Source organism: Onychostruthus taczanowskii, unplaced genomic scaffold (genome assembly GCF_017590055.1).
Source record: "Onychostruthus taczanowskii isolate IOZ18803 unplaced genomic scaffold, ASM1759005v1 scaffold37, whole genome shotgun sequence".
Classification (NCBI taxonomy): Eukaryota; Metazoa; Chordata; class Aves; order Passeriformes; family Passeridae; genus Onychostruthus; species Onychostruthus taczanowskii.
This window is the reverse complement of record NW_024501126.1, coordinates 4,823,835-4,848,168: the sequence shown is the minus strand read 5'-3', so window position 1 is coordinate 4,848,168 and position 24,334 is coordinate 4,823,835. Positions and strand designations below refer to the sequence as shown.

The following is a 24,334-nucleotide window of genomic DNA, read 5'->3' as shown; positions in this document are numbered from 1 at the left end:
AAGTTCCGCTGGGAAGCGGCGCCGGGAGAAGGCGGGTCCGCGCCTGCGCGCCGGGAGCACGCGGCAGCCGCGCGGTCACTCCGGCCGGTCGGGAGCGAAGCGGAGCGGGAGCGGCCGCTCTTCCTCACGGCGGAGCTGGTGGCGCGGCTCGGCCGCCGCCTGGCTGCCATGGGCCGCAGGGCGCGGGACCGCCGGCGGCAGCAGCAACAGCGGCAGGAGCGGGGCGGCGGCGGGGACCAGGCGGTGAGAGCCGGGCCGGGGGAGGTGAAGCGGGGCGGGGAGCGCCGGGGCCGCCGTTCTGACGGCGGCGGTGCTTTTCTTCAGGGCTGGGCCGGCGGCTACCCCGAGATCGTGAAGGAGAATGAGCTGTTCGAGCGGTACTACCGGGAGCTGGGCATCGTGCCCGCCGGAGAGTGGGACGCGTTCATGGCGGCGCTGCGGGAGCCGCTGCCCGCCACGCTGCGCATCACCGGCTACCGCAGGTACGGGCCGGGGGCTCCGGACAGCGCTGCCAGAGCCGCCTGGAGCGGGGGGAGGTGTCCCAGCCACGGCACGGGGGTGGAACTGCGCCGTCCTTAGGGCTCCTTCCAACCCGAACCACTCTGTGATTCTCCATCCGGTGTCCCTCCGGGTGTCTCTCGCATGCAGCCACGCCAGAGAGATTCTCCACTGCTTGAAGGAAAAGTACTTCCGAGAGCTGCAGGACCTGGAGGTGGACGGCCAAAAAGTCGAGATGCCGCAGTCGCTGAGCTGGTGAGTGATTTGGAGGCGAGATTAGGCATTCTGCATGTTCCCGGCAACCAGCCTGGCTCATCGGTGTCTTTCTTCTGCCTCTGTTCTTTTCCCATCTCTTTTCCACCAGGTATCCTGAAGAGTTAGCCTGGCACACTAATTTGAGTAGAAAAATCTTACGCAAGTCCCCACAACTGGAAAAGTTTCATCAGTTTCTGGTTAGCGAGACAGAATGTGTAAGTTTTGGATAGATATTGATTTTTTTCTGGCATATCCTGAGCAATGCTTTATTGAAATACATTGTGAAAGATGGAGACTCTACCTTTTCTCTCAGAAGTTGAGTAGCCCAGAAGAATCTGGATTTTGTGGTGCAGTTAACAGTGATGCATCCAATTATTCTGGTGCATAACTGCAGCTACAAATACTTGCCTGAACTAATTGCATTTTTTTGTTGTTGTTGGGGATGTTAAAATGAGTCCCTGTAAAATAATCCGTTGCTGTTAGAAACCGAATGTTTAAACCTGGTAAAAAGTGCAGCATGGGCATGACAACACTTAACACTTAAGTGATGGATGTTTGTCACTTGGTTGGAGCCAGTTTCTCTTCTCTTTTGAGTGGAAACTGCAGAATTAATACAATTGGAGTAAATACACAATTACTAGAAATTACAGTTGGGTGAAATACTGTGATTTTTTTGTTAAATTCTAACAGAATTTAGTCCTAAGTTTATAGTAGTGTGTTTTTGACTGCTTTCTTATTTTATTACATAGCAATGTAAAAGTTTTATTGCAAAAGAAATGCATTCTTTCATGGAATAAAAATAAATTTAATTTCTTTTTTCCTTTCAAGGGAAACATCAGTCGTCAGGAGGCTGTTAGTATGATCCCACCTCTGCTGCTTAATGTTAGCCCTCATCATAAGGTAAGTCTAGAATACAACGTGTGCTAAAGTTTGTTCCCTGAAATCAGCTTAATTGAGCTATAAATCACAAGAGCAGTATCAGGGCTGATACTCAGTTCTGTTTTGTGTTGGTTCATTTTATGCTTTCTGCACATCAACAACACCCAGCTAATGTTGAGATCACAAAAACACTACCAGAGGAACATCTGCTTTTTCAGCTGTTTATAATACCCACAAGAAACACTTTGATTTCAGGCAGTTGCATAGTCTTATTTTCAAAGTGTAAATGTGTTTAGCTGCATCTCAGTTATGTATTCTTGTTACAACCTGCTTTTAAAGTAAAGTAACTGTTTTTAACTTCCTCTGTTCATCACACTGTGAACAGATGTAGTTTTTAAGATGCAGGTGATAATATTCCCTACCTCATAGATTTCACTCCTCTATGCCTTTTGTAGGAGCTGAAAAATTCTACTCTATAAATAATCTGTTAGATGAAATATTTTGGGTGAGCTGAAACATGCTCTTGGTGGTGGCTAAACACTATAGGGTGCTAACTTTAACTGAAGTGTGTAAGGAATGCCTATGGTATTTTCTTAGGGCATGCCATAGGAATGAGGATATCTGGTAGCAAACTTTCTGTTTTAACTTTGTGATGTTTTTATACTCTGTGCTTGTTTGCAGACTGAATCTGTCAGGTGGCCTTACTCTTTTAATCTGTTAAATTAATGAGCTAGTTGTCTTGCTATCTCAAGCAGCCATGTTGTGTTCTTCGTTCTTAAATTTTCATGCTGTATCTTAAATTTTTATGTTTATCAAACTTCTAACATGTATTTTAAAGACTAGTTTGTACACAGTTGTTTTTATATTAACAGTACTTAGCATCCATAACTTTCCACCTTTTTTTCTCCTACTTTCACCCCAACCCAGTGTATGACAGCTATGGCTGTTTTATATGAAGCAAGGTCTTCTCATCTCTTTTAAGTGAATAGTAAATTGAAAGTCTCAGTCCTGATTTGTCACAGGTGTATTTTGATTTCTGTCTGGAATTGAACAGGTGGTGAACACATTCATCTTAATGTAAAACACAAATTGTGGGGATATTTTTGCACACACCTTACATTGTATATGATAAGCTAGCAGTATATAGGCTTTACACTGAATGTTTAATTTGGGTGAGTATTGCAGCATTTTCCAGAAATGTGTGTATGATTTCATAATCAGACTAAGAATAGGTTCTTTTTCCTCTCTTGTGCCAAACCCGCAAATGTTTAATGACATAATGATGCCCTGACTTGTCATTTAGGGCCTTTCATGGTCCTTAGTGCCTTACTTAGGAGCTGCTTGTTAAGACCAGAATTGCAGGTTACTTTTGCTTAACCAGCATGTTCTGTATGTATTACATCTAACATGCTGATTCCATTTTCTGCAAGGATAATGATAAAAAGGATAAAATTGATGATTGTCAAATGTTCCCATAGCTGTGTTCATTTTTAATCTTTTTTTTCCCATTTAGTTTTCCCCCACCATCAGTTAGCTGGACAGTTTTAGCATGTGTTTAGCCTTGTATATTCTTCATCATCTTTTGCATTATCTGCAGAAGGAGAAAACAGTAGCATGACATCTCCTAATTTAAACAGCAGATCTGATACTGTCTTGGCAGTGTGTGTTCCATGATGTGTTAGCACTGCTGCATGGCAGCACTTAGCACACTTTCCCTGGAGCTCTCTGTGTTTCTCTGGGAGCTGTCTCCAGGTTTAGTCTTGGTTTTGCGGGGGCTTGCATGAGGATCTGAGCAGATCGTTCCCATCCTTTATCTTGTTGCACGTTCTCAGCTGATTTTTACTGGAGCCAAAGGTCCAGGAGATAGACAGGTTTCTGAAGATCTGTAACTAGGCAAGAGGAAAGACTAAATTTTCTTGCTTAAGAGAACAGATTGAGGCAGCTGATTTTTACTGGAGCCAAAGGTCCAGGAGATAGACAGGTTTCTGAAGGTCTGTAACTAGGCAAGAGGAAAGACTCTAAATTTTCTTGCTTAAGGGAACAGATTGAGATGTCAGTTGTTCTGATGTGAAAGTGACTCTACCAATGACTCCATCACACTCCATCACGTTCATTAGGAGGGAGAATTCAGGTGTTGGTGTCTCTGCTGTTATGTTCAGCTGCCTCGGGGCAGTTCAAACACTTCCCAAGTGCTTTTTCCAAGATAAAGAAGCAGGAGACCTATACTGCCCTGATTTTGTACATTGAAATGTCAGTGTGTAGAGAGGGACAGCAATACTGTCTCTGATTAATTTATTAATAGTTTGAAGAAAAGTACTATTTGCTTTTGAATGTAACTTTGTCTTCAGTATATGTGTATATATGTAAAGTTGCAGATAACTTCAGCTGGAATTTTTTTGAACTGATGAAAAGATCATATCCCCAAATCTGTATTTGGGTTCCTGTTTCAAATCTTTTTTCAGCTGATGTTTTTGTTCCCTTCAAACTAAAGTAGTTTTTATATTTTCAACCTTTGACGGTAAATCATATAAAGAACAGGACTGTACTTTTTTCTTTTCAAATTGGTGTTCAGAATAGTCATAATTCTACATATTCAAAAATACCTAATTTAAACAGGAACATAATAAATTTTTCAAGTACTGAAAAAGTGTAAGGCATGAATTTTAAAAATTTTCTTGTTTGTAGATTCTAGATATGTGTGCTGCTCCTGGATCTAAGACTGCACAGCTCATTGAAATGTTGCATGCAGACATGAATGTTCCCTTTCCCAGTAAGTCTGGAAAACTAAAATCTTGTGACTTGGAATTTCTGCTTTTTCTTGCAGTAGGTTGTTTTTAATGTCACAGATGAGTAACTGCATTTAACTACACAGTGAATTCCCCAAAGGGTTGTTATGAGATTAAAGGTACCTGTTTGAAACTTCATGGGCTTCCTTTGCTTGAAAAACAGACATGAATTATATGTATCTTTTCAGTTCAGATTGCAGTACATGTGATTAGAGCTTAATTTGTGTATATAAATCAGGTTTACTTAAGTAGATGGCAGCCCATGAGCCTCTGTGCTGTGTGGTATCCTGCAAACACTGGATTAAGCTGCTTTCGACTTGAAGAAATTGTCATATTTATCATTTTTGTAAGCTTCAGCATCTTTATTTTTGGTTAGATGCTCACAGAAAACACTGCCCCTTGACACTGTAAAGTTGTAGAGAATGTGTGGATCCTTTCTGTATTGTACTGAAAATTCGCTGATGCAGAGATTGTCTTTGGTGGCAGTGGGGGTATTTTCTGTTTTAGAGGTTTTCCTTTGAAAAGTTGAAGGGCCCTTGGCTGTGTCTTACTGCCACAGGATGGGAGCTAAAACTCTTGAGACTATGGCACATCAGTTAACCTGCAATATGCTTTGTTTTACGCTCAGTAAGGGCTGCCCTATTCATGAGCAGTCTTAGAAGTAAAAATCTCTAGTGAAACATTTACCTTATCTCTTTCAGAGATAAGGTAATAAACTATGTAAAATTATTTGTCTGTTGAATAATAAAGCATTGTCCCACTATTTGATGTTCCCAGGTGGTTTTGTAATTGCCAATGATGTCGACAACAAGCGCTGCTATTTGCTGGTTCATCAGGCTAAGAGATTAAACAGTCCATGCATCATGGTGGTAAATCATGATGCCTCCAGCATTCCTAACCTTCAAATAGATGTTGATGGAAGAAAAGAGATCCTCTTCTATGACAGGATTTTATGTGATGTCCCCTGCAGGTACCTTGCATGTAAACTTGAATACATGGATTTAGCACTGCTTTAAGCGCAGTGCTAAATTTTTTTATGTTGCTGAATTGTGCCTTTTGAGTAGGTTAGTGACTTAGGATTTATAGTTTGGAATGCCTTTTAAGTGTGGGGATACAGAATCGAGGTGAATTTTTTCATTCCAAGTGGTCCTTTAATTTGATCAGTTGAAGGGCTTCAAGTTTTGACCTTATATTCAGGACACTGAAATACAAAGAGAGTAAAGAAACAGAACAGTGTAGGAGAACTAGTTACAAGGGAGAGGGACTGGTATTTTTGTGCTGCTGTAAATGATTTTGATATGGAAAGAGTCTTAAACACAAATAATACAAATCTGTTCAACCTCTGTTGCAGCGGAGATGGGACCATGAGGAAAAACATTGATGTGTGGAAGAAGTGGACAACACAAAACAGTTTGCAGCTCCATGGGTAAAAATGCTATTTGCACATTTGCACTTCTTTCATTTTTCTCTCCTTTTTCTGTGTCTTTAACATCTGCATACATTCATATGTTAATATATGATCAAGCAGAGACTAGGAAGAGTCATTTTTCTCTCAAATCAAGAGCTTGGTGCTATTGAGAAGAAGTGTAGGGTTTCAGATGTGAGGAGGGAAGCATGTGAATCTAAATTGCTTGTACTGTTATGAATATCTGTCATGGAATTATTTATTTAATTGATTTAGACAGGATAGCTAATAAAATGGAATAAATCACTTGGTTGGGATGCTTAGCATTTAGGCAGGTAAAATACTGCCGGAAAATACAGTAAGTTGTAAAATTTATTAGTGCTATTTTAAAGTCTTTAGGATTCTAGAGATCATATACAAATGGTTTCAGTTACCTGTGACGGATGTATGTAAACTGATGGTGAATAAGTACTTAGCCTAGTGCAGGCACATGGTAAAATGTAGTAACTGAAAACAAAAAAACTCAGAACATTTTACTGTGTATTTTTAACAAGCTGGAGATACTGTTGGTTACTGTGACTCAGCTGACCTGTGACTTCTTGGCAACTCATTCATTATTGAAGGTTAGATTTTAGTTGGAAGTATGAAGGTAGGGTCTAAACTCATGGTCCAGCTCAGTCATACCTTTCTCAGAAGGCCACTGCTAGTTAAGTTATGTTGTCCATAATATTTGTAATAGTCAGATTACTCCTTGTAACTTTTAACTGATTTCTGAGAAGAGTCATATTTTCAGGTGTTATTTTTCTAGAGTATTTCATAATAAAACTGATTGGGCACTAGAAAGAACAACATAGAGAATGTTATGTTCAAAGTTAGGCTGTGTTAGTGTTAATGTTTGACCTCATTGTTGCTTTAATAGGTGTTGTTGTGAGTGTGTCTGCAGTACAGACTGCACTAAGCTGAATTAGTTCAACACTGGCTATAATTTGTGTACTGCTGACAGCTGTAGAACTCCCCAAGTGCTGGCTTAGTCCATGGAAAGCTGTGTGTCTGCAGTAAAGCTTTTTGTGGGTTCCTGAATGATAGCTGGCTAGATCAAGCATGTTCTGTTAGATTGCAGTTGAGAATTGCAACCCGTGGTGTTGAACAGCTGGCAGAAGGCGGGAGAATGGTGTACTCCACGTGTTCCTTGAATCCCATCGAAAATGAAGCTGTGATCGCATCTCTGCTGGAAAAGAGTCAAGGTGAGAATGTAAGCTTGAACAGAATGGGAAACTCTTTAGTTTTTATTTTTTTTCCCTCAGCCCAAAAAAGGCTATGTGTATGATGGTACTAGTGATAATCTTAATGTGGGTAATATGCTGCTAGTTTGCACGACTATGGAAATCTTTTTGTACCAATAGGATTTCATTAACGTTGCTATGAGCAGTCTTCTTAAATGGGAGTGAATCAGCTGCAAATACAAAACCTGAAGAGTTGTGTTAATGATACAGAAGACATTTCTAGATATCAGTGGCATTCAGCCTCTGTTATCTGGCTCCCACTAACTGCTTTCACTGGTTGGAATCCATGTCTGACATTTGTAATTCCTTTGGGAAACTCAGTGTGGAACATTGCTGCTGTGCACTGTAGGAGTAAAGAGTCCAGAGTGTAGTTAAGCAGTTAGAGCGAAGTAATTGTATACCAGCAGGTGGGAGTCACTGATACCTTTAGTATCCTTTGCCCCACATTTTGACATGCTTGGATTTTTAATGTGCTTTAACTCACGGGTTTTTTGCATTTTTGGCTTGCATGTGAAGGCTGAAGTTACAAGAGATGGAAAAACTGAGATGAACTGGGAAGCTGCACTGCATCACTTTGTGATAGTAGGGTTCAGTAGCCCATTTAGTAGCTGGTGTATACTGTTTTTTTCTGAATCAATAACCTGAATTTTGGAAACATCTAATTGGATTTGGCATGAAAAGTTCCACAGACTTTTTAAGGTTTTACAGAGCAGAAGCAGCTCTATTGTTCCTGGAGCTGCACTTACTCTGGAAGTTGGTAGCCTGTTTTGTGTAATGTTTACTTTGTGCCAGTAGCTATTCTGGCCCCAAATTATGCATGAAATTTCATTGTCTTAGAAACAGCACTTTAACTAAAGTGCTTGCAGGTTCATTAGGAATTGACTGTGTAATTTCTACTCCCACTCTTCTGTGCACTGGGGCAGCTTCATCTTATGTCCTGTGTGCAGTTTTGATCACTTCAATATAAGAAAGTCATTAAGCTATTAGACAGCATGCAAAGGAGGGCAACAAAGATGATAAAGGGTCTACAGGAAAAGCCTGATGATGAGTGGCTGGAGTAACTTTTCTGTTCAGCCTGGAGGAGACTGAGGGGAGACCTCATTGCAGTCTGAAACTTCCTCATGAAGGGAAGAGGAAGGGCAGGTGACCAGTGACAGGACCCATGGGAATGGCCTCAAGTTGTGTCAGGGGAGGTTTAGATTGGATATCAGGCAAAGGTTTTTCACCCAGAGGGTGGCTGGGCACTGGAACAGGCTCTCCAGAAAAGTGGTCACAGCGCCAGCCTGACAGAGTTCAAGAAGCTTTTGGACAGTGCTCTCAGGCACAGGGTGTGACTCTTGGGGTGTCCTGCACTGGGCCAGAGTTGGACCTGATGATCTTGGTGGGTCCCTTCCAACTCAGCTTATCCTGTGAAGGAACACTTTTGTTTAGAAGTAGTTTCTTTGGTAATCATAGACACATTTCCAGTAAATTACAGTATGCTTGGCTTATTGAAGGCCATAGTAAGCAAGCATTAATTTTAACAGTGACAAGATTGGAAAGCATTAAGATCTAGTTGAGATAGGAACACAAAAGCAGTAGGATGTGGAGGCCAGCAATTGCAACACCTGGGGGAAATTCAATACTTTAAAGGAAGGACTGGCTATGATGTTCAGATCTAGTCTCTGCCCAGTGGAGGCATTTTGAGGCATACTTGGAGGCTGTGGTGTGTCCCAGCAAGTTAATGTTGCCCTTGGAACTTGAACACAGGTTTAGTTTAAGAAGGTAGTCGTAAAGAGGCAGTGCAATGGTCTGCAAGGGGCATTGTACCTCAAGAATTAGTCCAGGTCAGTCCAGAAGGTTTGTTGGTAGTTTCTAGCAGTGTTAGCTTGCTGAAGCAGACCTCTGCAGGAGATGAGGGATTGCTTTGCCCTTAGGCATGAAGGAGTAGGGAGAAGGCCATTTTTGTACCATGTAGCAACTATTGGAAACTGTAGCACTTCTGACAGACTCTTCAGTGCCTGATAAGTCTGATGTAGTCTTGAGACATCAGCTGAAGTCATGCTGTAGGGAGGCAGGGGTATTCAAAGGATGGATGCAAAACATTAAGTGTAATCACATTTGAGATGTCATTTTTGAGTTTTTCTATGAATTCATGTATCTCCTTTTCATTTGTTTAAAAGATTTGCTTAAGCTGTCACTGTACGAGTAAATGGTTGTAGTCCTGTAGAACAGGTCGATAAATTGTGTACAATATGAGGAAAAGCCTACCTGACTGTTAAATAACTTAAGTATTTAGAAACACAGAAAAGCAATGTTAAAAGTTATTCTTTTCTAGGGAGATCACCTATTTAAGCAGTAAATTTTTATATAATTCCTTCTGGACTTTGGACAGCTTGAAGATTTTATTCAGTAAATTAAGCTATACCCTGTTGATGTTTCATTTAGCAATTTGACATATTTTAGGCACATAGTCTTTTGTCATGTTACTGTTAAACAGTTTGGAATTTTCCTTTCCATTTTAAAAATAACAATTTATCTTTTCTCTCTCACTGGAATATATTGAGATTGTAAGTCCTAGAAATTAGAATATTGTAGGCATTTCAGAAGGCTTAGTTATACCAAAAGTTATTCCCTGAAAAATACTTAATCAGTGTAGTAAATCCAAATACTGAGTAAATGAGAATAAGAACTTCAGTGATTCCATTGCTTGAAACACTGATGTTTAATGATACAGGTTGTAGAGTATTTCTCTGCAGCTGCTCCAAAAATATCTAACCATTATATTTTGGGTATTTTATGGTTTTATCTTATGTAGTTATTATTAACAGTTCTCACCTTCTTTGTTTATGTAAGTGGTAGAAGTTGTATAGCATTTTATTTCTTGAAAGTTTTAGAAAGTACTATTCATAAAATGGCTTAAAACTTTAAGGAAAACTATTTTTATAAAAGTCAATTGGCAACATAACTCTTAAATTCTGTTTTCAAAACATTTATGTTCTTGGGATTTCAGGTGCCTTAGAACTTGCTGATGTCTCTTCTGAGTTACCAGGTTTGAAGAGGATGCCAGGAATTACAAAATGGAAGGTACTTAACCTGATATTTTTGTAAAGTTCTTGGTCTGTGGTAGAGTGTTAAATTAGGGGCATGCTGAAGTGTAACATTTCACAAAATTAGGGTGAGCTGCATTAATGGCAGTGATTTGATGTTTAGGGGAGAGAGCTAAGCTGAAAGTCTTTGCGAGGGTAGGTTCTTTTCCCCTCATCTTTTCCCCTTACTTCTAAGTTTCTTTCCTCTGTCTCCTATACTTTCTTGCTACAATTCCCTATTCTGTTGCATGTATGTGGCCTGTAGATGGCAACATAATTTCAGCCACTTCTAATGTTAGCCATCCATCTCTGTCTTCAGGGTCCATGAATGTTAGATTCTGCAGTTCTTCAGCTGGTCTGTTTTATTTCGTTTGGAAGTAAAAGCTGTGAAACTGTTTCTGCAAATAAACTTTAAAGCCTGCAGTGATGTGGCTAATGCTAGAATAATAATAGAATCCTGTATTTTTTTCCAGGCCTTAAATTATTTCAATTCTGGAAGCACACTAATAGGGAGGGGCAAAAAACCCAAAGCTGCTTCAGTTTCCTGTCAAGAGTATAGTCAGGAAAAGTAGAAGGCCATCCTGGTAGTGGGAAAATATACTGATTAAATTTTAGTTATGAGTGTGTGCCTTTGCAATGCTATTGGGTCCTCTGTCTTACCATCTCATTAGTCTCTTGCAATGCTATTTAGGTTTATGCCTGTGTACAGGCTAATGAACAAGATGTAGGGAATAAAGATTTTTATATATTCTGCGACTGGAAATGCAGCTTAGAAACAAGTTGATTTCTTTCTTCTCACAGTTCCTAAAGTTTACACTGTACACTTGTACCTGAAGAATAAATGTAACGCATAACTGTGTCTCTGTGATCTTAATTTTACCTTTTTTTGGTACACCATAAAGGCACTATATATATTTTTATGTAATGATCACTAATTCTATTCCCTGTAGCATCTATTTCTCTGTTCGCAGTTGAAATATAAATCTCCCTAACACGTTTTAAAAACTAGTCTGATAAAATGTGTTGAAAGTTTGTTAGGCTTTCTTCAGACCTGATTTGCTGCTGCTGTATATTTTCATGCCTCGCTGGCTAGCATGTCATTGTGGATGTGTTTACTTACTTTGGTGCTATTTTTACTTTGTGTAGTCTTTTGTTTCCTGGTGCAGCATTTCTTTTCTCAGAGCTCAGTGACTGCATTGAATATTCCTGAACATCAGTTGACTGTAAATCTCTGGAAATAGCAAAAACAAAAATAGGGTTTTGTTCAAGGGACACTTGGGTGCTTGGAAATAGCATTCATTACTCCCTCCTTAAGCCAGATGATGAGCGAACTCCAATGAATTATTTTGGGCTTGAAGGAAGACACCTTTTTAACTCCAGATTTGGTCATCTGTTCCTGCAACACTTTTACTCTTCCTTCTGCTTTAACAGGTGGTCAGTAAAATGTGCAATAGAGAAGAGTTCAGAGTGTTCTTTGGTGCTTTGTCATTCTGCCAGTCACACCAACTTACCAGTTAGGCTGGTAAACCAAAACTGAGCAGCAGAAGACTGATAGGCAGTTTTTCTGGCAGTTTTTAGGGAAAACCTAAATAGTTTTTTTTTAGACTTTGGTTATTTATCAGTCCTATTGATGGTTTTTCTCAAGCTTGAGTCATGACTTCCAAAGAAGAGTGGTTCAAAAGTGTAGTCTGTCTTGTCTCCATCTAACACTATGAAATGTAGCATATTTTGACTTGAAATACTAATTCTGAAAGTACAGTAATTTCTATTTCAGGAAATGTAGAAAGACACAAGGTGTGATCGGATCAGTGTCTGAGAAGTGCCAGACTTCATGATGCTGAAATCTGCATTCCAAAGTTCTTAGTGAAATTGTAGTCTAGATAAATGATACATTTCAGTTTCCACTAGAGCACTTGATTAAACTTTCAAGACAATCACAGTGAGGTGCATGAAGCCATTTCACCATATTTGCCAGTCCTGAAGCTGCCATCACTGCAACTGCTTTACTTAGTCACCTTAACAACAAAAATGGGCCTTAATTCCAGTGATGAATTTTATGCATTTGCATTGTGCATCCCCATTTGGGACCCGTCTTACAACTTTAGTATCCAGTACAAAACCAGGCATCTAGAGCTCTGAAGTCAAGTTTTCCCTGACTTATTTTTTCACTTTGGTATCCTTGCTTGAAGAGCATTCTTCAGAATGCCTTCCTGTAAGAGTTGTGGCTCTAACCTTCTGCTTGTATCTTAAGCGTTCATCAAAAGCTTTGACCCCTAGCCAGACTGAGGTGATGTTATGTCTACACAGCGTCTTAGAGCAGATCTGTAGATTTGTTCAGAGCTCTAAGTAAAGGTACAGATGCTAGAAAATTCATGGGGACGTTTCTTCAGCAGCTCTCCACAAACACATCTGTCAGTGACTTGTATATGCCTGTGTCAAGCAGCTTTCTGCCTACCAAGCTGTTGTGTTGCACTCTTGCATATTTCTTAGGTGATGACATTGGGATTGTTCAGTTCTGATCTTTACTAGACTGCAGTAGCTCTTTCACCTTGTATGCTGCTTGGAAGCTGCCTCTAACACAAGGTTTCACAGCCAGTCTCATGGGAAAAAGGAGTAGTGTATCTTAAATCTGATGTCTCACTGATCTTACATATTTCACCACTGTCCTTCCACTGGATTTTGGTTCCACTGGAACATTGATTGTTAACAGAGATATTTGTAGTTGATTCAGCACCAATCTACACTTTGACTGTATGCTTTTTTTTTTTTGAAGCATATGAAGTGGAGCAAAGAGCTGCAGCTGGCGAGAATCTCCTGCTCTGAAGCACACACATACAATGCACAAAGAAACAATACACTTTAAAGAACTTAATTTTCTGTACCAGAAAATTACTTCTTTATTTGGTGTCTGAACCTTGGTTTGCAAGTATTTTAATTAAAACTTGTAAAATGGTGACCTATATTCTTCACTGAATTTATATTTAACCCTTTGAAGGTGATGCTGAAAGATGGACAGTGGTTTGAGGAGTGGAAAGATGTGCCTTCAAATAGACAAACGCAAATACGTCCTACTATGTTTCCAGTGAAAGATGAAGAGAAGCTAAAGGCAATGAATCTGGAGCGCTGGTAAGTTTTCCCAGAGTAGATCCTGTGAGGATTTGATACAACATGTATGGTTGTGGACAAATTATAATTAGGTCAGATTAGGAATGTGTAGTCTGAGTGTATTTTGATTTCTTCATATGTAATGTCAGTGCACAATATTTTAACTCCAGTGAATCAGGGGAAATTACTGCAAGTTGCATAAGAGGAATAAGTGCTCACATGAAAAAGTCAAATTCTTGGCATCCAATAGAGATAAACAGTCAAAATTACTGAAAAAGTACGTAAAACTTTAACATATTGACAGTGTGACTTACTTGCTTTTAAAGGCTTTCCACAGCTATTCCAAAAATATTGTTTAGAAATGAGTCATTAAAGTTCAAATGTGAATGGTGAATGAATGTGTTCATTGATGGAAGTAATTTTGCCAGAATGCTCTATTTAGATCCTCTTTCTAGTTTGATAAATCTGCACAATCCTACTAGGAATACTTACCTTATCCTGAAAGTAAAAAATGTGGGCCTTCTGGTATTTTGTGATTCTGAATGCAGCTATGAATGTGCAACATTCTTTTTTCTTTTCTCTCTAGTCTTAGGATATTGCCACATCACCAGAACACAGGTGGCTTCTTTGTGGCTGTCTTAATAAAAAAGTCTCCAATGCCATGGAATAAACGTCAGCCTAAGGTAACTTCTTTTAAATTATCTAAAATGTAAATTACTAATGATGTTTCAGGATTTTTTTTAAGTTTGCACATAATAGAAGACATACTGTGTTCTGTATCTGCCCTTCAGTGTGTCAATTAAAAATAAATTCCTAAATCCATTAAGTACTTAAGACAAAAACCATGAAAACTTTTAAAATAGAAAAAAACAAAGAAAGGGGATTTTGAAATGGTAGTAAAATAACAAGCTAAATCTTGACCCTAAAATTAAGGCTCTGAAAGAATTACAGAAGCAGATTATATTGGATAGCTAAAGCTGTCACTTCCTTCAGCTGTGTGTGGTCCCCGGCTAAAAAGCTTTTTTCTGCAGTGTTGTAAGCTAATTCTGATGTCAGTTTATCTCACTCTGTGGCTGGTTCCTCAGGAGTGATTCACTAGCAGATTAGCAGATCAGCAGCACGGGGAATGGATGTAAAACTGTGGGGAGCAGCAGCTTCAGCCATCTGACTTTAATCCATTTGTTGTCAATTGTCTTTAAAATCCTGTCAACAGGGTTTTAAGTTGATGTGATTTATTTGATCTCTTAGATTGTCGTGTCTGTGAGTACTTCTGTTGTGAATCCCTTTTAGGTGTTTATTTGATTTTCTTCATTAGAACAACTTAGGAGTAAAATGTATGTGGCAATAGGGAAGAAGCATTTATTCAGAAGTAAGCAGCTTCCAAATAGTTTATGATGTTCTAAGTTAAAACGTCGTAGCACTCTTACAGAAGGTGTGCAGCAGCAGGATGCATGTGTCACTTTGAGCGTTAGGAGGAAAACAGCAGATCCTGTTTTAAAATAGTCTTCTCTGAGTGCTTGAACATGATTTTGTAGATGGTACAAAAATAGCTTTCTTGGACAGTTGGTATGAAACTGTCCAGATCAGTACTGGAGGTAAATGCAATTTATAGTGGTATCTTGCTCTAGTAATCAGATTAACTCCCTGAATGAATCTGTTTAAGCACTTGCATACAAATTGACAGGACTTAAGCACATACAAAGAGAGAACATAGGTGCCTTCTGTTACAAGTTGGATACTACTTTTGCTTTTTTGAAAATACTGTAATTTGAAATAGGTTCATCAGAAATTACCACAAAGAACAGGAGATACTGAAGTGACAGCAGCTAATTCAGGTAATGGTTCTGACTGTATTATTGAAGAACCAACACTTGCTGAAAATGAAGAGTCTAAGAAAATGCAAGAATTGCAGAATTTGGACACTGAGCAGAGTAAAAAGGATGGAGTATGCGGGTAAGTCCATGTCTTAAGCATTTGTCCTCTGTCAGCTCTGCAGTTGCTGAGTATTCTGTAGTTCTTTTGTAATTTAGAAGTCAATAAAAAAAATTAATTCATTCATTGAGTTGTCTTGCATTTCCATGTTTTCTGTCTCGTCGGCAAGTTTGGAAAATAACCAGTTTTCTTATTAGCATTTGTTAAGTCTGTTAATACTTTATTCTCTGTTAAGGGAAAAAATACTTTCAGAAGTTGGAAGATCTGTATTGCCTTCACAATCACTCTATCAGAAATATCTGTTTACTTGTTTTTGTGAACTCTGTTTCCAAGCACTGCTTCATTTCCTTATTTTAACAAGTTAAATTGTACGTAGTGTTAGTGAAGCACAAGAAAATGCCAATATTCTCTTTGGCATACTGTTGTTAGAATAAGCTGAGTGTTGACTAAATGAACTGAATACACTGATTTTAAAGCAAGTGAAATTTTAATGAAATTGACAGTGCAATGTTATTTCTTTTTTAGACCACCACCATCTAAAAAAATGAAGTTGTTTGGTTTTAAAGAAGACCCCTTTGTGTTTCTCCCTGAAGATGATCCATTGTTCCTTCCTATCCAGTAAGAAAAAAGATATGTCTGTTTTGGCAGTAAGATTCCTATTAGTTCAGGGATGTTAGTAGTTCAAGTTCAGTTCATTACAAAGGTTGGGTCTCGTTGGTCTTGCATAACAGCTTTTGCCTGACTTTGCACCAGGGCCCCCTCTCCTCAACACTTAAATACTTAAATGAAAATAGCCAACTAGAGTTTGCACTGGAAATTTTCCAGTGTGTCTCAGTGTCTATAACAGCTTGTCTTTTCTGATGTCATGCAGCTTAGAAAGTCTAATCTTTGTGTTCTGAAGCCAAAGTGCTAAGTGTTTGCAGAGATAGCTGGAGGAAATGCGCTAAACCATGCATTTTGAGTATGTGATTTTATTGCTCAGTTAATCAAAACAAGTATTATGGCCACAGGAAGTTTTATGCGTTGGACCCATCATTTCCCAAGATGAATTTACTGACTCGAACTCAAGAAGGAAAAAAGAGGCAGCTGTACATGGTTTCTAAGGAGCTAAGGAATGTGCTTCTGAACAATAGTGAGAAGATGAAGGTATGGTTCATAAGCATCAGTGTGTATCTCCTGAACTTGCCAAGTGTACTGTTTACATAGAGGATTAGCCCTCTGACAGGCTATATTTTTTTTTTAAGTCTAGATTAATGTTTTCCTCTCTGTCCCTCCTGTGTTAGAGATGAAAAGTTGACTCTGAGAGGTAGATAACAGTCTCTGAGATGAAAACATTTTTGGTGGATGAAAGAGCACTTAAAAGTAGAGAGAGGGAATATATAAAAGTAGAAAGAGGGAATATATAACTCTCGTGTGTGTGTGCCAGCATTTTTATGTAGTCTTCAGGTAATTTTACATGTTTACATTTACGATGTTGTATTTATCACCCCTTTAATTATAAAAGTATTAAGAGCTTTGAAAGCCAACCAAAAAGATAAGTTCAGCTGAATTATTTACTGGCTGTATTACATAGGGACATTGCTTCAAAGTGATTCTAACAATTAAACATTTTGAAAGTTCATTAAGCTGAGTGATAATAGGATAATAAGTAGTTTTTGTGAATTAGAGGGAATTTTTTTTATGATTCCCTGTGGAAAATGTCTTGCAAATGCTAAAGATTTGTCTCAAAAGTCATTGTGTAATTTAGGTTTGAATGAGGTTAGGTAGTCCAGCTTCCTTCCTACATCAAACAGAGCTGACTTCAAAGCTAGATCAGATACATTCTGGGGCCTCATCCAGTCAAATCTTGAAAATTTTTGGGGATATTCAGTACGTCTTTGCAACAGATCTTTGAGATGGATAAACAATTACTCTTTTATCCCCTATGCAGGAAATGGCTACATAATTGACAAAATTTTAAGGAACTGGTGCTTTACATTAGGCAGTGAGGCTTTGAGTACCACAAAGGATAGGTAGTGTCCAAATAGTATTCACTTGCACATTTTCGAAATCCTGTCCTTGATTGACTTTCCCAGAATGATACAGAAAATTCTTACTCAAACTGAAATTAAAATTAGATATTAGTAGTTTCTTGCACTTTTTTAAAAACTGCCACTCCCTCACACTGTTCAGTTTTCAATATGGAAAGGAGTGAAAGGCATTTTATGTTGAGGGAGCGCCACATTTTTATAGCAGGAGTTCCTTTTTCCCTTGAATGAATTTTCACATTTAATCAGTTCAAATGACCTTTTAGTCGAAGAGTTGAGGAAAAACAAGTTCAGAGTGGAAATTTAGAGTTTATGCCCCCTACTGATGTTTATTGGCTTTCGTGTTTGCAGGTTATCAACACAGGGATAAAAGTCTGGTCTCGCAACAGTGATGGTGAGCAGTTTGGATGTGCATTCAGATTAGCACAAGAGGTAATTGCATAGCACTGTGTTCTCAAAGGAGATAGTTTGGTTTCCTCGAGAGCCTGTAAGACAGCTGGCATTAACTTTGTCAGATCAATGGTAATTTGTATTTTCAGTATGGTTTAAAATTTTTTTTCTGGTATTAGGTAAAGCGCATACTGTTTTTAACATTTTTCCTTCAGAAATCAGTGGTTAAATTTTGAAATAATTGTCTTTATTTCTTAAACAGGGCATTTATACTCTGTACCCATTCATTCATGCAAGGATTATAAATGTCTGCATAGAAGATGTCAAAATTCTGCTAACCCAGGAAAATCCATTCTTAAGTAAATTTAGCAGTGAAACACAGAAGAAAGTCAAAGATATGGGTAAGCCTGCTAATTTTGCTGTCACAAAATTATTTTTCTTCTTTGTACATAAGGCTATAAAATTCTGTAGCATAAACTGTGTTTGCCAAAAATTTAGACTAAATTTATTTTAAATACACTTGTTAGCTAAGTAAGCATTACTTAAATCCATTGTGCTGCTAGAAATTGTAGTCCTTTCTGATTGCAGCCTCCAAGGTTTTTGAGCTTTAGAGAACAGAAGAGTTGCCAGACTTATGATTTCTGCGGAGTAATGCTGTGAGGCAGCATTTAAAATATCGGATGAACAAAGATTTCATATGTGCTTCTGGTTTTTCTGCTTGTTAATGCTCCAGTTTAAACTGTTTCTCATCTGCAATTGCTCGTCATGACCTTATGTATCAAACATCATTACTCAGATTTGATTTTCTTAAATATGGGGAGTGATGTCTACTCATATAAACTTTTAATTTCCTCTACACTGTATGCTTAAAGATATGAAAATTGGTTTTCTGCCTTTTGTTACTGTTTTATTTCCAATTCATTGCTGATCCTTGTACTTCCGTGTTTGAGACAAAATGGGAAGAAAAAATGTTCTGAAGTTTGGTCTGGCATACTCTTATGTTCATTTTAATTAATTAAAAGTTTCTTGCAAGATTCACTGAGTGAGTTAATCCACTGTGGATTTTGTATTTTAATTTGTTTGTTCGGGATTTTGGAGGAGCCAGTGTTGGCAATCGCATCTGTGACTATGTAAATTCTTTGGTTTGAAAAAAAAAAAGGAATAAAATCTGGTATTGTCTATAGTTCAGTGTACTGATGTGGATAACTGCTAACCATGTCATGCTCTGGGTTCATCTAAAATATTGTTTTCTTGAATATTTTCAGATTGCACTCATTGTATCTTTGTACCAAGTAACACATCTGTTCTGTTTTTGTTCTCCTTCCCTCTAGCAATGGGAAGTATAGTTCTGAAGTACGACCCAGACCCTGAGTAAGTAGATGTGTTGCTTTCCATTTATGCACTTCTAAGACCTGGACAAGAATTTATTTTCACTCAGCAAAAACAGAAGTAGAGGCATAGAGATGCAGAGGGAAACAGTAAAACCATACAGGATACACAGAAAAAGACAGGAAAAGCTGTCTTGTCTGTGAATTCTTAAAAGAAATGTAGAATTTAGCTTCATAAAGGAGAGCTGGTAGTTGTGCCAGAGATCAACAGATCACTGCATGTGATTTATTTGTTTGTTTCCCTGTGAAGTCCAGCATTTGGAATGGAAAAAGTTAGTTTTTATTGTTCCCTTTTGTGGATAAAATAACTTTTGTGAACAAAATTCTTGAGAATTTTCTAAATGTAAACTTCCATTTTTGCTGTTCCTTGTATTAGTTTTCAACCCAGAGCCAGAAAATTATTTTCTTGCTGCAGAAACTTAATAGCATTGATTTCTGGGGTTTTGGCTTGCTTGTTTGCTTGTAGACAAGCAGGTGCCTGTGTAGGTGTTGAAGTTAAGAACAATGTACTTTCATCCTCTGTGAATAGTTACAAAATGCATTCAGTGTTAGAACTGAATTGGTGTATGGCTGTAAAATGAAGTTTTGAAGATTAACTTTCTCATAATTGACTGAACTTAACTATTTGTTTGTAGAAAACCTCATGATCTTCAGTGTCCTATAGTGCTGTGTGGTTGGCAAGGGAAGACATCACTGCGTGCCTTTGTCCCCAAGAATGAGAGACTTCATTACCTGAGGATGATGGGAGTGGAAGTGTTTAAAGCAAAGAGGAAAGAGGAGGAATTGGAAAACAAAACGGAGGAAGAAGTTCAACACAGACTGGTGCAAACAGAGGAAAGAATGGATGTGGAAGATAAACAACATGATTTAGTCACAAAAATGGAAGGAGAAATAGGTGAAGAGTCTTCGCGGAGTCCTGTCAAAAGCAGTGCTGTAGAAATAGAAAATAAAATTGAGGATTTAGATCACTCTAGTAAAAATGCCAACACTCATGTAAGCCAGGGAGGCAAAGACACGGATGCGAGTAATGTGAAAGATTAGTTTCTTACTGTATTGCTTGGCAGCTTCCATGAGGCTCACATCCAGACTTTTGCTTTTAGCATGAAACTGTATTTTAAAATTCGGTCAGAATGGGATGTTCTTCTTTTAAAGTTTCACCTATTTTATATTTTAAATGAAAGCTATAAAGAGATTTCCCTTCAAGTGTGTCTTCATTTCACCATTTTAAACTCTTTTTTTTATTGGTGGGTTTGTGTGTCTTGCTGGCAACAGAGCAGGCACCAGTAAAATCTCAAGTCTGTATTTTAATGGAACAATGGTATGCACAAATGCACTGCACGTGTGTAACTGGTCAAAAATTCCTTCAGAAGAAAAGCCTGGGGTTCCATTCAAAGCACATAGATTCCAAAAACATTTTTTCTCCCATGATTGCTTACCCCACCTACCACCTGATCTGGTTACTGTTGATGCCTGCAGGTTCTTTAAAGGGTAAGAGAATCGGTGTATCCATACAAGGGCACATACAGGATTCTGACTGACAGCCTGGTGCATAGTTATTTGGAAGAAAACCATGTCCAGCATCCTAGGAAAAAAAAGCAGAATGCACTTTATCAGACACTGATGTCTGAGGTTCTTCTTCAGAGTGATTAATTGCTTGACAGACCCAGCTAGTAAATACTGTTAGCTAGAGCTTTAGGTGTGCTGAGTGTGCCTCAGACTCCTGTCTTGAAATGTGCTTGGGAAGAGTCTGTGACCGTCACTCAGATCTGCTGTGGTCATCTCTTCCTCTGTCAGTTCTAGTGGGAGCCATCTCTAATTTTTGTAAAATAACTTGTTTATAGCTGAAATAACAGTTTAAAAGAAAAAGCATGGTGCTACATATGTTGTTGTATAGTAGATATTTAAAAGGTTATTTAGGTCTAGAAGGGTAATTCATTTAATTTGACTTTAAAAAAACTTGGCTACCTCAGAGACTTGGAATATAAATTCTATCTTTTGTGGCTTAGTTGCAGCAGTACTCTCTCTGTACTTCTATCAAGTTGGTCTGAAAGTGACCAGCAGTACAAGGTACTGTCCCCCTCTAGGACTATAGTGATGCAAATATTTGCTATGCTTGTCAAGCAGAATTTTATCATGTGTATTTTTATGAAGTCTTATGTGGCTTGGATCCATTTGCTGTACCTTGCTACAACAGACTTTTTGATGTCTGCCCTTGAACTACTTCATCAAAGGGAGAATTCTTGAGGGACAGACATAAAAGTGAAATAATGCCATGTCCTCTGATGAGATATTAGTCTCATGCAGTGAGGAACCATTGACAGGACTCATTTTCCTCTTGAGAGTCCATAAAATAGGTTAATAAAAAATCAGTTCTTGCCCTTGTATTTTGCTAAGGTTTGAGTTTGTACTTTGAGTCGAGAGCTGTGATGGGACAGCTTCTGTTCTGGCAGCTCCTTAGGCTGAAGAGCAGCATAGCAGAATTTTCTTTGGAGCAGAGAGGTGTGCAAAGCATATTTTTAATCCTTAAAGTATATGAGGAAAAATATTTTGCAACTTGAAACTTCAAGCATATTTTCATATCTGCATTCCAGCATACATATTGGGCATTTGAAATGGAAGAAGGGTGGAAAGGCCAGTGTCACTTAAAAGTCATCATTGTATTCTGCAGTACTCAGCCCTGAGGATGATTTGAATCCATCTAATCTTTATGTTCTGGCAATCTCCATAAATTATAAAAAGGTCAAGTGTTAAAACCTATGAAGAAATGAAAATTTGTTTTGAATTATGCCTGCTGTTACTGTGTCTACTGATGTTCCTAAGCAGCAGCTTCAGCTTCTTTTCAGTCAGTGGCTCTGCTAAGCATACAAGTTTGACAGGTTAAGCTGAGAAGAATACTTGTTGATATAGACAATCCAACAGAAAGCTAACTATAGAAAATGAACTGTCCTGATTCCTGGAATGGTTAGGTTTTTTTGACTGAGCTTATGATTGGCAGACTAAAATGAGAGTAGGAAGCTTTTATCTGGGAGCTAAAGAAAAGTAAGTTTTTGTATCATAAACTGACTGAAATTGGGTATAACTTAGACTTGTAATAGAATAAGAGCCCGTAATTGGTCTCAGTAGTCCCATTTTCCTGTGTTATCTATGATTTTTTTTTTTTTTGCTTTGCCCTTGGCTTTTTGGAGGTGTATTTTTTTGCTGTCAAGTGCAAGTGGGAGAAAACTCAGAAACTAGGAGTGTTATTTTCTTATGCTGTTCAGCAGTTTCTATATCTCCAAGAAAATCCAGAGATTGCAGATTTATTGTATTTTTTTTAATACTGCGATTTTCCTTACACCAGTTGCTCTGTCCCAGTTGATCTTGCCTTGATAGCCAGAAAGGAAGATGCACAAAATTGTGTAGGTAGTGGCTGAAAGCACTGTCCCAGTTTCCCAGGCTGGGAGCCCAATGAAATGGGTGTGTTCTTTGCCCAGGTGGTTGCTGCAAATTATTTGAAAGGAAGACAAAAGAAAAGTGATCAGCAATCACACAGAGCTTGAACACATTAAGCTTGAACACAAATTATAAAGTCTATCCTCGTAACTAGTCCCTGTTAAATTTTGTGAGATTTCTCTAGTTAGCATTGCTGGTTTTTAGAAACACAGGACTGTACATGTTTGCACTGATGGCAGTGGGTTTTATGTGTAATAGAGGGGAAAACAGAAAAAAATTCATGCATCTAAGTGAATAGTCTGATGATGTGCTGCTCAGGGAAGTCCTCAGTAATAACTGCTGGATCCTTAAGAAAATCTGACTGAAAAGCCTAGAACGCTGAGGAGAGAAAAAAGGGAACTCACCACATGGGATGCTTTTCTTCAACATTTACCTGATGTTAGTAAGTTGTTACTTTTGGACATTTTTTAGAATTTTCTTACTTTAGTTTGCTGAAAAATTAATATACCATAGCCTGGTGCCACTGAGGTGATTTATTCTTTTTCCTTAAAGGTCTGAATCCTATCAAAAGTCAATGAGGCTTCTCAAAGTCTACAGACCCCTTCAAAAAATCCAGGCCATGAATTTCAAATTTAGATTAAACAGCAAAAGAAAGCAATTTAGCTCGCATAACAGCCCATTTTTGAAGCTGCGGCGAAGAAAAATCAGCGTATTTCTTTCTTCCAGCGGGAGAACTCCGTCCTGGGAAACAATCGGTGGCTGCGCCCGCGACAAGCCTTGTAAACAACCCCCAGCAAAGCGAGGCGGACACAACAGCAGTTCTGTTATTCCCGGCACACGTCCCGATCCCGCTGGCCGGCGTGCCCGCACGCCTTCGCTGGCCTTTGCAGCTGGGGCGCGGCGAGGCCGCTCCGCACGTGTGCTGCCCGCGGCGACAAACAAACAGCGCAGGGCCCGCAGCATCAAACACGCACCGCGGTGCGGACCCTGCCTGCACCTTTTTCACTCCAGGGGGGTCTGCCACACCCGTGACTCACCCTTGTGCCAAATACATGGCTGTATTTAATTGTCGTTTCATTTGTTGCTCTGCGTTTCTTAAACACACCTGAGTGTTGCTTTTTGACTAGAATATGTTCTTTTCTAGTGCGGGGCTGCTTGTGTGACAGATTTAAGTTTCTTCGGCACTCGGTGTTTCACTTAACATATAAGCAAGCCGTCGACTACATAGGTGCTTGCCCAGGTATCCAATTTTTTTCTTCAAATGATTTATCCATGCATGGTTTTGGCAGGATGGGTAACTCCAAACCATCGCTTGAGAACGTGCCTGTACACTCCTGCTTCACCTGAATACCTCCTTGTATTTCTGATGGTTTGCCTCTGTCTTCCAATTTTCTTTTTGTCATCCCTTGCAATTATGGACTTCTCCCTAGTTGTTTTTTTTTGGTGTCACTCAAATGCTTTCAGGTGTGTTAATAACAGACTTTTGCCTCTTCTCAAAGGGAAAACCAATATGAGTGGTGGCCAAAACAATTCTTACGGTTTATGTAAGAATGGGGTAAATATACAGTGATCCTTGTCCAGAATATTCTTCCACACCCCAGGAGCTTCTTGGAACACAGATTATGTCTTTGGGTTTAATGGTCCTTTATGTATTTGTCCTCCATAAATTTACTCCCTGAGACCATGTGGACTTTTAGCTCTCATGACATTCTGTAGCAGAGAGTCCAAAAATCCTACCTCCTGTTGTGTGAAGAATTATTTTAGCATCTAATAGTTTTGTTCCATGATCCCCATGTCTTGTATTGAAAGCCACAACAAGGAACAGATTGCTGAGTAGTTTCATCAGGACACTTCTGATTTTATTGTCTTCTGTCATATCCCTTATC

General features: G+C 38.8%; 1 protein-coding gene across 1 annotated transcript; it reads left to right on the top strand.

The window, feature by feature from the left end:
- Positions 1 to 43: 43 nt before the first annotated feature.
- NSUN2 (NOP2/Sun RNA methyltransferase 2) lies at positions 44 to 20,208 on the top strand. The gene is made up of 19 exons (XM_041411699.1): positions 44 to 243; positions 325 to 482; positions 649 to 753; positions 863 to 968; positions 1,582 to 1,653; positions 4,318 to 4,402; positions 5,196 to 5,388; positions 5,770 to 5,844; positions 6,937 to 7,067; positions 10,099 to 10,172; positions 13,170 to 13,300; positions 13,866 to 13,962; positions 15,057 to 15,232; positions 15,737 to 15,829; positions 16,222 to 16,357; positions 17,590 to 17,670; positions 17,891 to 18,029; positions 18,960 to 18,999; positions 19,652 to 20,208. Exons 1-19 carry the CDS (start codon positions 169 to 171, stop codon positions 20,055 to 20,057), a joined length of 2,373 nt encoding a protein of 790 aa, XP_041267633.1. The 5' UTR covers positions 44 to 168; the 3' UTR covers positions 20,058 to 20,208.
- Positions 20,209 to 24,334: the final 4,126 nt, after the last annotated feature.

What these genes read in the sequence shown, in the direction of transcription:
- NSUN2 (XM_041411699.1), top strand. Translation starts at nt 169, where the DNA reads ATGGGCCGCAGGGCGCGGGACCGCCGGCGGCAGCAGCAACAGCGGCAG. An exon ending in CGCATCACCGGCTACCGCAG is followed by an intron (nt 483 to 648) that starts GTACGGGCCGGG and finishes TCTCGCATGCAG; the next exon opens with CCACGCCAGAGAGATTCTCC. An exon ending in CATGAATGTTCCCTTTCCCA is followed by an intron (nt 4,403 to 5,195) that starts GTAAGTCTGGAA and finishes TGATGTTCCCAG; the next exon opens with GTGGTTTTGTAATTGCCAAT.